Below are 13,641 nucleotides of genomic sequence, written 5' to 3' on the forward strand. Positions count from 1 at the left end.
AATAGGTTTTTATCTCACTAGACCTTCATCTATATCCATAGTTACTCCCCTAGAAATTTCATAAAAATCTTCTTCATTTGCACATCAAAATTCTATCTCAAACTCCTACACTCTCTCTTCATTTTCTCTCTCTATCTCCTCATTTATTTCTCTCTCTAGAATCTGTTATTTCTCTCTCTATACCTTAATCTATATCCATAGTTCACCCCCTAAAAATTCCATAAAAAATCTCCTTCATCTACGCCTTCAAATTCCCTCTCAAACTTTTTCTACACCATCTCTACATTTTCACTCTCTATCTCTTCATTTTCTCTCTCTATCCTCTCATTTCGACATTTTATCTCTCTAAAAATGTTGTTTTCTCCCTCCAAAACATTTCCCTATATCTCTCTAGATCCTAAGCATGCCCTAATTCGAACCCCAAAAAAATCGCATTAAAATATCATTTTTAATCATTTCAAAACTCAAAATTTCTATCTTCTAGCGGCCACCGTGCGGTGCCCGTGCAGCAAGGACAGCCCTCTGCCCACTGGTCTGCGCGCAGCCAGCGCACACGACCGCAGGACACAGGGTAGCCCTGTGCAGGACTTAGCCAAATCGGCTAACTCCTGACCATTGGGTTAAGCCCAATAAGGCTTAAGCCAATTTAGGCCGAGGGCTTAAGTCTTCACTTAGCCAAATTGGGCTAACCTTAGTGAGCTGACCCAGCCAAATCGGCTAACTCCTGACCATTGGGTTAAGCCCAATAAGGCTTAAGCCAATTTAGGCAGAGGGCTTAAGTCTTCACTTAGCCAAATTGGGCTAACCTTAGTGAGCTGACCCAGTAAGGCCAGCCCTATACGGGACACACCAGGCCCGCCGGCCCATCTGGCCTGCCGCCGCCGCCGCCGCCGCGGCCGCGGCCGCCGGAGTAGGTAAATACCATATTTTGAGTATTTAAAAATTATTAAAAAATATAAAAAATCGGAAAAATTATTTTCTGCATTGAAAAAATCCGAAAAAAAATTATAAAAAATCTATAAAATTCATATAATCTATTTAAAGTCATTTTAAAACCTAAAAAAATTCTTAAAAAATCTCTATCTCTCATTTTTAATATTTATAGTTGTTTTTTATGTAAATTAAATCCAGAAAATTCTAAAAATATTTATTTCTGATTAATTTTCTAAGAGAAAATAAAAAAAGTAGTTTAAAAATATGATTTTGTGTTCCTGCGTGTATTTTGGCTTAACTTAAATCATAGGGAATTATGAAAAATACCTAAAAATCTAGAAAAATCCCACAAAATTGTATTTTTTACGTTTAAAATCATTTTCTTCATCCCAAGCTTGAGAAAAATTCTGAAATTAAATTTCTGCCTCTCTATGGATCGACCCCTTACTTTCCCTATATTAATTATAGAGTATTTAAGTGGAAAAGTTTCATAAATATTGTTGGCTAAGTCTGAATCAAAACAATGACATAAAACCCCTAAATTCGGACTTATCAACTAGCAGAAGACAATTCAAAAGCAAATGAAATTGGGCGATGCACAAACATAAGACGTACAAAAAATGTATTAAATAAAAAGACATACAAAAAATTATGTGCATGTACGAACCTAAACTGATACATGAATGTCTATATCAATGAATTTTTTCTATATAATTGTGTCTAGATTATTAGTTTTTGGATGTATATCCAATGGAATAGTATGGCTTACAAGTCAATCATACTTTCTCTTATTTAAATTAATCAAGACAAATTATGTTCACTGTTTTTTATGTATGAACCCCAACGAATATACACAACAATTACTGGATTATATTGAGTTCATAGCATAGTGGTCACTTAGTTTTAAACATATAATCTAACCCTTATATTCATATTCATACTGTATTCAACAATGACATTAAAAAATCCAGATAGAACAACCACTCATACAATGAGTATGGTTGATTGCATAGATTTTCATGTGGGCACGCGAAAGGATAGTGGATGCAATTTAAGTAAAGACTTTGCATTGTTGATCTGTATGAATCTCTGGGTGGTTTTATGTGCAATTATTAATCAGGTTGATTCATGTGATGGTTAAGTGATCTTAGACCTGAGATAAAATGAAGGGATGGGTTGTGGATGTATAATTCTATTATGACTCTGATCTATGAGTCCATAATAAATTGATTTCAAATGGTCTCAGCTCTGATGCAGAAACAAGTCTATTATGGTGATCAATCGGTTGATATGAGACTGCTTACCATTGGTATAAGAGGAGACAGACTCTAATAAGAAGATGCTTTGAAATCATTGGTCGAGGTAGTGGAAATATTTCATAAAAAGTTGGCCATTCCTTGATCGAAAGAGTGAGTAAAATTGATTCATAATTATTATATCTGTCTGTTAGATGAAGTCAATTAATTGGTTTAATTAATAAATGGCTATTGGGATTGTATATTTATTACCTAAACTCCTAATCATAAAATTATTGTGCTTCCACAAAGAACTGTGTTAATTATAAAATAACCTCAAGTCCTGAGCGAGAAACGACCATGAAAGCCTCCCATTCGGCACCATCTGTTTTTCTCCCTTTAAATCTTTGGGTGGTTTTATGTTTGGTTCCACATAACCACTTCATGGGATATCATATTATTCAATTCTGCTTGTCCTGAAATGAAGTCTGGCACCAATCAATTACCATCAGTACCACCCAGTTTTCTGATGTTAATTGAATTATCTTATGTTTCCTATTTCTAACTATTGGATTCTGTGATTAATGTTCAGATAACCAATGCACAAAATACTATTATGAAATAGTTGAAATGTTTTTCCTATCCTAGATATTCATATCTTGACCTGCTAGTTTGGATGCCTATCTTTTTTATTCCTTCATTTGCTTTCCAAAAATCTTGCTTTTTAAAAAGGGAAACCAAACACATAATCTCCCCAATCTTTCCTCACAGCCTTTCTAATTTGGAATACAATGATATCTGTGTCTGCTTTTTAATTTGGAATACAATGATATATATGTCTGCTTTCACCAAGCAAACACATTTAATAAAATTTCACTAACATGATCAAATATGACATAAGTCAAAGAATGACATTCTAATTTAAACAACATTACATGTTTAAATTTTATTTTTATTTCTATTTTAAAATATCATGATGTATTCCCGTATAATAATTTTCTGAATAATTTTTCTAAGTTGATAAAAATAACAAGCATAATGTTCTAATTTTAGACAAAAACAAACTGCAAAGTAGTCCTCTACATCTGCTTTGATACAAGTTGATTGAGCACAATGCTTTATGTCCTTATAAGACTTCAATGACGTAAACTTAAAATGGCATTCCTATTTTTATTTTAATTTGAAATGTTGCCACATGTTCTAATCATTTTGACCATGTATATTCCTATTTTATACTTTAAAATATCATATTGTTTCTTCTCCTAAATATATTTATAAGGCAGCTGTAGCCAAGGTCTTATCATTGTCCACTGAAAAATTGATAACTAAAAATGAAATTCAAGCGTACTGATTATAAACTTTAAATATATTTATGGCGACACATCAACATGTCGAGGTCTAAAAAAGAAAGTCAAACATATTTATTGACAATTATATAATATATTTGTGGGCCCACCTTGGTTGAAACTGTATAAAATAATGACAATAAATTTAGTGGGCCTAGTGGGCCATTCTAATTCACCACGTTTGTTAAATATTTTTAGAATGTAAATATATTTCTGGGCCCCACTTGCTGGACCCACGGTAACACACTGATGATTTTTAGAACTGAAAATGAATTATAAACAACATTGTCGTAGCTTTTTCAATATATTGGCCTACAATGATACGCTGAAGATTTATTTAGATATAAAAAATGAAATATAAAACATATTTGAAGTAAAATTGAAATCTTTGTGTGTGACCCACCAATTCAACTAAATAAACTAAATAATGAAAAGGCAGTTAATGGGCCTAGTGGGCCATCCAAAATGTAATTCTCTATTTATAGAGAATATTTTTACTACCTAAATATTATTTGTGGGTCCCATGTTCTGGACCGTCGGTGACACATTAAAGATTTTTAGAAATAAAAATGAAATATAAACAAAATGTATTGTAAAATTAAAATAAATTTATCGTAAACAGAATCACCTGGGGGCTTAAAGTGGCGCGTTGAAGATTTTTAGAACTGAAAAATGAAATATAAACCATATTTCTCATAAAATTTAAATATATGTGTGGGCCCCATCCGGGTGGCCCAATTAAAAAGATATATAAATTTTTTATCATAATTTATATATCTATTTGTTGGCTCCACGGGGGCGGAGGGGCTCAAAGTGGCACGTTGAAGACTTTGAGAACTGAAAAATGAAATATAAACCATATTTCCCATGAAATTTAAATATATGTGTGGGCCCATCCGGGTGGTCCAATTAAAAAGATATATAAAATTTTTTATCATAATTTATATATCTATTTGTTGGCCCCAGGAGGGGGGGGGCTTAGAGTGGCACGTTGAAGACTTTGAGAGCTGAAAAATGAAATATAAACCATATTTCTCCTAAAATTTAAATATATGTGTGGGCCCATCCGGGTGGCCCAATTAAAAAGATATATAAATTTTTTTATCATAATTTATATATCTATTTGTTGGCCCCAGGAGGGGGGGGGGCTTAGAGTTGCACGTTGAAGACTTTGAGAACTGAAAAATGAAATATAAACCATATTTCTCATAAAATTTAAATATATGGGTGGGCCCCATCCGGGGTGGCCCAATTAAAAAGATATATAAATTTTTTATCATAATTTTTATATCTATTTGTTGGCCCCACGGAGGGGGGGGGCTCAGAGTGGCACGTTGAAGACTTTGAGAACTGAAAAATGAAATATAAACCATATTTCTCATAAAATTTAAATATATGGGTGGCCCCATCCGGGTGGCCCAATTAAAAAGATATATAAAATTTTTTATCGTAATTTTTATATCTATTTGTTGGCCCCACTGGGGGGGGGGCTCAGAGTGGCACGTTGAAGACTTTGAGAACTGAAAAATGAAATATAAACCATATTTCTCATAAAATTTAAATATATGTGTGGGCCCCACCCAGATGGCCCATTGAAAAAATGAAAATTTTAAATCTATTTGTTTTTTGGTCCCACCTGAGGGGGCATCAAAGTGACACAATGAAGATTTTCAGAACTAAAAATGAAATATAAAACATATTTCTCGTAAAAGTTTAATTAAACGAGTGGGCCCCACCCAGGACCCCACCCATATATCTAAATATATGAACCCGATTAAACGCAAACATACTTATCTTAAAATTCAAATGTATGGGTGGGGCCCGCAAATAAAAATAAACAAAATAGCATATTTTATTTTGAATAAGTTGATAAAAAATAAAGAGGAATAAGCCGAGTGGGCCATCCGTCATCCCGTAGCCGTCACCGTCAAAAGAGTTGAGACGGGAGGAGAGTCGTCCCGTCACGTCCGTCCTCGATCGAGCGAGCCCTAGACTGGTCTGCTCGCGCAAGCCGGAGTGGAGCGATCGGAGAGATGGGATCGCCGGAGACGCGCGGCAGGCGGTCTCGGATCGTCCTCTTCGGAGACTCCATCACCGAGCAATCGTTCAGGCCAGGCGGATGGGGCGCTTCTCTCGCCGATGCTTACTCCCGCAAGGTCCTACGAGCCCAATTTCTTTGTTTTCTTTTGATTTTCTTCTTTTTTTTTTATCTTCTTCGTTGTTTTTTAGGGTGTTTTTGGTTGTTTGTTTGCTGGGCGAGATGAGTATTCTGGGATTTTGTGCGGGTTTGTTGAAGATTGTTGTGTTTCTCTGGATCTTGAAATTTCTGCGGCTGTATTCCTGTTTTCGAATTCTTGGGTTGTATAGATGTTTGGGGGTGGTTTTTTTAGATGCTCTTGGCGATAACGTTGTAGCAGTTTCATTTCTAGGTCCTCTTACCCAAGGTCAAACACTTCCCGCAAGGTCAAACCCGAGTTCTTTGATTTGTGTTTTTTGATCTTATTCTTTGTTTTTGGGTTTTTTTGGTTTTTTGTTTACTGGGCGAAATGGGTGTGCTGAGATTTTGTGCGGGTTTGTTGAAGATTGTTTTATTTCTCTGGATCTTGAAGTTTCTGCGGCTGCGTTCTTGAGCTGATGGATTTGTGCTGTATAGGTGGTTTGGGGCAGTTTTTTTAGATGCTCTTTGTAATAATGTCATGAAACTTTCTTGTCTAGGTCCTCTTACCCAAGGTCAAACCGTTCCCGCGAGGTCAAACCCGAGTTCTTTGATTTTTTTTTTGATCTTCTTCTTTGTTTGTGGGTTTTTTTTGGTTGTTTGTTTACTGGGCGAAGAGGGTATGCTGAAATTTTGTGCTGGTTTGTTGAAGATTGTTCTATTTCTCTGGATCTTGAGATTTCTGCGGCTGTATTCCTGTTTTCGAATTATTGGGCTGTATAGATGTTTTTTTAGATGTTCTTTGCAATAACGTCATGAAACTTTCTTGTCTAGGTCCTCTTACCCAACGTCAAACCCTTCCCGCAAGGTCAAAGCCGAGTTCTTTGATTTGTTTTTTTTGGCTTCTTCGTTGTTTTTTGGTTTTTTTGGTTTTTTGTTTACTGGGCGAGATGGGTATGCTGAGATTTTGTGCGGGTTTATTGAAGATCGTTCTATTTCTCTGGATCTTGAAGTTTCTGCGATTGAAATCCTGTTTTCGAGTTCTTCTGCGTGGATCTCAAATCTTGCTGGTTGATTTCTGCTGGACGGGTATTTTTGGGGTGGTTTTTTTAGATGCTTTTTGCAATAATGTTGTAACACTTTCCTGTCTAGGTCAAACCCTTCCCGCAAGGTCAGACCCGAGTTCTTTGTTTTGTTTTTTTTGGCTTCTTCATTGTTTTTAGATTCTTTTTCGTTTTGTAATGGACTGGGCGAGATGGGTATTCTATGATTTTGTGAACTGTTGATCTTTGTAGAAGCAGTTTTAGATGATCTTTGAATGAATGTTGTTACACGTACCTGCCTAGGTCTTTTCCACCAAGGTCAATTCCTCCCCGCCGGGTCAAAACCAAGTTCTTTGATTTTTTTTGGCTTCTTCAGTGTTTTAAGATTTTTTTTATTTGTTATTAACTGGGCGCGATGTATACTCTTGTATTTTGTTTTTTTTAATGAAATATTCTTGTATTTTGTGCGATGTTGCGGGCTTGATTTGGGGAAGATTGTTATTTTCTCCGTACCTTGAAGTTTCTGTGACTGAAACCCTGTTATTTTCTGCGACTAAAGATTGTTAGTTGCCTTTGTGCTGATGTATTTTTGCTATTTGTATTTTTTGGGTAGTTATTTTAGATGCTCTTTGAAATAGCGTTAGAAACCTTACCTTCATCTTCCTTCTGTTTCTTCAGGCTGATATAATCATCAGGGGATACGGTGGATATAACTCAAGATGGGCCTTGTACCTTCTTGGCAATATCTTTCCTCCTGTAAGCTTTTTGGTTTTTGGAATAATCAGGCTGTCAATTTTTTTTTTCATGGTAAACTTTTTCAAATTAAATACTACGATGAAAGATCAAGGTCTAGAGAAACTAACAGCCATTACTTGTCGCAGCGTGGGTTTATTTTATCGAAGAGAAACTAACAGTTCTTCAGAAATCACATCAGGAATGCTAGAAATTATTCAATTTGCTGAGCAGATTCAGAATGATACATGCTAGAACCGTAGGAATTTTGTTTGTTCTCCATTTAGAATGAATTTTTGTCCCATTGATGTAGTTTTTGAATGGATGTTAACCTCAGGAAAAAAATTTCGACTAAGAAACGATTTTTATGAAAATCTTCTGCTCACAGGATGATGCGCAACCCCCAGTTGCTGCAACAATTTTTTTTGGCGCTAATGATGCAGCTCTTCTGGAAAGACACAGTGAACGGCAGCATGTGCCTCTTGAAGAGTACAAGGATAATCTCAAGTTGATTGTCCAGCATCTTAAGGTTAAACTTTAACACCCGTATCCTCTATTTGGGAAAACTGTACGACTCTCCTGCGATTTCCCTTTTAAGTGAATCCCTGAATTCATATTACTTCAGATAAAATCATTTGTTGTAGGGTTCCCATTTTCCAAGTTAGAGGGCCAAATTCAGACTTTTCTATGTCGTTGGAATGATAGTTTCTGCACAAATTAACAATTGGACGATTCTACTAAATTAATAAACAACTTGCATGTGGGTATAACTATGCTTACTAAGGTTTTTCTACTCGCAGAATTTATCTCCAACCATGCTGATTGTACTTATCTCTCCACCTCCTGTAGACGAGGACGGAAGGATGAAATTTGCCCGGTTTGATTTATTCTAATGCTAATTTAGCAACTTTTTTTGGTTCAATTATAATTACCGATCAATATTTTTGCCATAGGTTGAAGTATGGCGCAAAAGTCATGGAACTTCCAGAGAGAACAAACAAAATAACAGGCCTTTATGCTAAAGAGTGTGTCAGTTTGGCGTCCACTTTGCGAGTTCCATGCATAGATTTATGGTCTCAGATGCAGAAAACGGATGGATGGCAAGAAAAATTCCTACGGTTAGTATGATCGTTCATAACTTGCATTAATCCAGATACTTCACAGACCAACTGAGCCCACTCTGTTCTGGGTCTTCTGATATAGGGCCCACCCAGAAAATTTATTCTTCTTGGTCGACCCAATTTACTTGATTCAGGGTTTCAGACTTTAGATCATTTCATACGAAATTTTATGCCATTTTTTGGGGTTTTCACATTACTTGTTTGCCATTGGTTCCATTCTCCAAATCTTTGACAGCGACGGCCTTCACCTCACAGAGGAAGGAAATGGAGCTGTTTTTAAGGAAGTTATGAGAGTTTTCAGAGAATCAGGACTTAGCACTGACAGTATGTCTTATGACTTCCCCCATCATTCAGTCATCTGTGGGGACAAACCGGAGCTAGCTTTCAAGGATGATCCTTGAACCTTTCTGTTTTATAGTTGCGTTAAGTTTATGTTTTCTTATCATGGTTATCACTCATCAGTTTTTCTAAATAAGATTTCATTCAACTGTGTCTGGTATACCTGTGTTGTGACTTGGCAAGACTTTGTTAACTTTGTATCATAGATTTATTCCATCATTTGATTTTAGTTATGCCGGTTGCCTCTTTGTTCTTTGATAATAATGTACTTGACCGAATAACATTCTGTGGATCTTTATTTCCTCATCTTTGAGATTTTTTGATCTAACTATTTTTAGGCTCGATTATAATTTTGCTTTCATCTCTTTTTTGGTTTTTATGGTTTTTACTGCCATATCTTTTAGTCATTCTTTTAGTGAACCTTTGAAAAAGAAGGAATATTGCATCATTCTGTGTAAAGAGTCATAACCCTTACAACAGATTAATTTTTTAGATTTAAAAAAAATACTTACTGCATAGAAGGGTAGAATCCTCTGCCCAAGTAAATATAAATTGGAGAAGAGAAGACAAATCAGAAAGAATGAAAAGGGTCCTACATTCCATTCCTTAATCAAATCCTTTTTTTTTTGTTGACTGTAGAGAAACACACATGGTGTCTGGTGTAGAAAACACACCAATTTGTTTTCGCCGAAACCCGGGGGCATCATCACCTCGTGATGTACAAGAGATTCCACAGAGTCCAAGTGGCAGTTCACGCAAGAGGCGAACCCCAAAGGCAAAGATCATGGAATACTTCACCAGAATTGGGCCAGACAAATACGCTTGCGAGCTCTGTCGCAAGCTCAACCCCACTTCCCCGAAGAACGCATATAAAAGGAACAGAGACGGCAGCACAAATGTGTTTTGGAGACATCTTCAGTATGTCCATCGCAAGGTTCATGACGAGTTGAAGGGCATAAGCAGCAGTCAACTCTCAATCGCCCACATATGATGAACCTAAATTATGTGTGTAATCATGTCATTGTATTTTAATCTCAACACTTTAACTCAGGTTTATAGCAATGCTATGATCGTCTCCTCAGGGTTTGGGTATTGAAAATATGTTTATTTCAGGATTTATTTGTAGAAGCAGAAAAGAGGATAATGAAAGAATAATAGCAATTTAGAAATAAGAGAGTACGATAAAAAGAAGATAGTTATTTTACAGTAGCAGACGATAAATAATATACTAATAGACAATAGTAAGATAGGATCAAGAGATTAGGAGAGATTAAGAAAATAGTTACATAATAAGATGAAGATAATGGAATGAGATAAGTAAATTATGTAGATATTCAGTAGATACAGAGAAAATATGATGGATAGATTTGGAGGATAATACACCAGAGAAAGCCTCCTACGAGATTGGAGGGAAATGAGGGAAATAAGTACAAAATGAAAAGAGGTAGAAATGATGAACATCGATTACTTCTAGAAATACGAGCAAAAAATTATATGTTACGTATAAGATAAAGCTGAGTGAGTAAGAAAAGAAGAATGATATGAGAGTAAGAAGATACTAATATTTAGGTAGTCATAGGTTGACAGTAAGAGTATGCTAATTAGATAGAAAGAATAAATGGAGAAGAGTTGAAGGTGATGAGAGGAATATAATGTGAAGATGGGAAGGCATAAGGCAAATGTAGATGGAAGATAAGAAGCTGAGAGGAAAAATATAATAAGAATATAGTGGGGAGATCCGTTGAAGGTAAATGTGGAAGATATCAAGAAGATAAAAGGTAGATAATATGAAAATGATATTAATATAGCAAGACATAGATCTAATATAAAAGTGAGAAGAAAAATGTTTTTAGATTTAAATATGTTGCAATAACATGTATTCCTGACACACTTGACAGCAAAATCAGGAGAACTTATCAATTTTTCTCTAATACATACTTATTAATCACCAAATCCTAACCTTAGTTTACCACTTCTCACAAAGTCCTCCTTGAAGATATCTCTTCTGTTTTGTTTCACATCAAGCACATATCAATGTTGCATCAATACTGAGAAAAAAATTCACTCATTTGATCACAAATTCAAGAACATTTAAAGGATCTTGTGATGATGCTAGTGTCGTTCGCACCACGATGTTAAAAAATACAACAAGATGGTTTTTATGTTTACAATATTATGTAAAGAGTGTCATTGGGTTTGTGTAGCATCCTTGTGATGAAGAATATGCCACTGTTGAATTTTCTGACCTGTAATGGTTGGTTAAAAATTATGTAAATTTTCCAAGAGAAAAGAGTAATTTATTGAGTCGTGAAAAGAGTAATTCATTGACAAGTCGATAACTTATGATGTGCTCAAGAACTAGATGAAAGTCTTCAAGTACAAAAGGTTAGCTTATGTTCATACGAACGATGCCGATGTCGATAATGGGATACAAGTAAGAAGTTAGAAGTGAAGAGTTCATTATGACATGGTTCAATGTTAACGCACCGTCAATGAGTTGCTAGCTTTTGAGGTAGCATGAAGACAACGGACCAAAGACCACGTAACACTATATGATAGTTATTTCAATTGTAGAGTAGGACTTATGGATGTGCGATCCAAGAGTCTATTCAAGGCTCACATGGTCGAGGGATCTTCTGCATATGAATATATGCTGAAGATGATTGAAATGACAAGAAAATGATATCTACACGGAGAATGGTTCTCCGTTCAATTTATTACTGATCTCATCATTCAATTCCTTCCTGACTTGAACTTAACTTGCTTAAGAATGTCAAAGGTGAACCTTTTGGAAGGTAACATCTCGAGACACCTTATTTGGTATGACCATTGGGAAGGTGTTCAATGTCCTTGAAAAGGAAAAAGGAACAAATCATGTTAAGGTGTCTCTATCACACAAGGATATAAGCAGCAACAAATATTTACACTACTGTCTGAAAGGTCACTAGAAGAGGAACTATGCATAGTGACTCGTTAAGATAGCTCAGAGAAAATTGAAACATATGGATGTTTTAATTGCTTAAAACATTGCAGAAAGTTGAGGAAAAGGAAACATGACTTGAGGCTAGGAAGTATCGTAAAGGTTACGATGATCACTATATGGATAGTGAACCTCAAATTTCACTCGGGAGATATGGTATTTTTAGAAGATAATCATGTTCCTAGCATGAAGAATAACATCACATCTGTTATAAACAGATTTGGATACTCCCTAATTATTGAGAACAATAGTTGTTCCATTTATTTGAGAAATAAGTTGATTTCTTTGTCATCGATAGGGAGGGAATAATTCTAGGGAATAATTCTAGAAGAGCAAGAACTATGTTAAGAAAGCTCATCTTTATGAGCATACATAGATAGCATTGGGAAAAGGAAGAGAACTTAAGATGCATGGGATGCATAGTTAATGCATTTGATTTTGAATCATATGCTAGATGCTAACCATTCCGTATGGGTAAAATACCCATGCCTCTAAGCTTACAAAGTGGAGAACATGCCAATGACCTATTAAAGTCGATATATAAAGATGTATGATTTTACATACCTGAAAGAGTATTAAAACTTTTCAATCAGATCAAAGATAATAATACTTAAGGAGTTCGTATAGTTCATGCATGATAATGTTACCTATCTCAACTTACGCATCCACTTACTTATGAGATGAATGGTTCATCAAATAGATAGATTCACGCTGTGTTGGACATAGTGGAGTCAATGACGAGCAACTTAAGGCTTCTAGTGAACCCATGTGTACATGCACTCATTGCAGTTGCATGAATGCTGAACTTGTTGACCATTTAATATTTGAATTCTATTCCATAAGAGTTGTGGAAAGAGAACAAAGCCCAACTTTATGAAATGTGAAGTCTAGCCCATAAGATGAGTCTTGACTCAGATAAGATGGAGTTGAGGACTATGAGATATGGAATTTATGGATATCCAAATCGAAAATTTTGGATACTACTTTTACCATCCCAAGGAGCAAAAGTATTTGTTGGCTAAGAATTGTCTTGTTGAAAGACACATATCTTCTATGAGAAGATAGTGGGAGAAAAAGTAGTTTCGAAAAGAATTCCAGATCCATAAATATCATAACTTCATTGGATGCGGAGTTAGTCCTAAACTTGTTCAAAAGTATACCGAAGAAGTTCATATGTTTGGTAGAAGGGACTAGATAACTCTATCATGATATTGGACATCGTGATTTTGAGTTAATGTCAAAATACTCTATTTAAGAGATGGTGATCTCTAGCATATGAAGAGGCTATTCTACCTGTTGGAATGATCGAGAACATATGAATTCTGGAATTTGGTCCACACATCTCAACCAAGTTTTAACTTGGTCAAAAATCTAAAGGGTATGGTACCCATTATGAGTGAATATTTTGATAAAGATTAGGTGTTGATGGATAAATTGAAATTTATCAAAGGAAAAGTTCATGGAGGAAGGGTTCACACTAGCTGCCATGATATAGTCCACCGGAATCGTTCTCGCCATAGAAGCACACTATCATTATGGAATCAAGAAATGGATGAAGGTGTATTTGATACAACCTATAATTATACATCTAAGTGTGTAACCTGCCAGAGTCCAATTATGGATTGAAGCGTGCATTCTTAAGTTAGAATATGAGTTTTGATAGAGTGATCAATTCTCATGTCTTCATTGAGAATGAAGAATGAGCCATGCGAGTATACATGACAATCAGTGGAAGCACGGATACAATCATAATTATC

At 35.4% G+C, this 13,641-nt stretch overlaps 1 protein-coding gene across 2 annotated transcripts; it reads left to right on the top strand.

Annotated features, from left to right (window-relative positions):
* Positions 1–5,459: 5,459 nt before the first annotated feature.
* LOC144700741 (GDSL esterase/lipase At5g62930-like) lies at positions 5,460–9,985 on the top strand. Of its 2 annotated transcripts, none has more exons than XM_078572234.1 (6): positions 5,460–5,670; positions 7,391–7,468; positions 7,833–7,973; positions 8,245–8,321; positions 8,398–8,562; positions 8,801–9,137. In XM_078572234.1, the coding sequence occupies exons 1-6, from the start codon at positions 5,548–5,550 to the stop codon at positions 8,964–8,966; spliced, it is 750 nt and encodes a 249-aa protein (XP_078428360.1). In that variant the 5' UTR covers positions 5,460–5,547; the 3' UTR covers positions 8,967–9,137. The 2 variants fall into 2 exon arrangements, with proteins under 2 accessions (XP_078428360.1, XP_078428359.1); XM_078572233.1 differs by lacking the exon at positions 8,801–9,137 and adding an exon at positions 9,544–9,985 and having other exon boundaries at positions 5,461–5,670.
* The last annotated feature ends 3,656 nt before the right edge of the window (positions 9,986–13,641 follow it).

This window comes from Wolffia australiana, chromosome 3 (assembly GCF_029677425.1).
Source record: "Wolffia australiana isolate 7733 chromosome 3, ASM2967742v1".
In the NCBI taxonomy this organism is placed as follows: Eukaryota; Viridiplantae; Streptophyta; class Magnoliopsida; order Alismatales; family Araceae; genus Wolffia; species Wolffia australiana.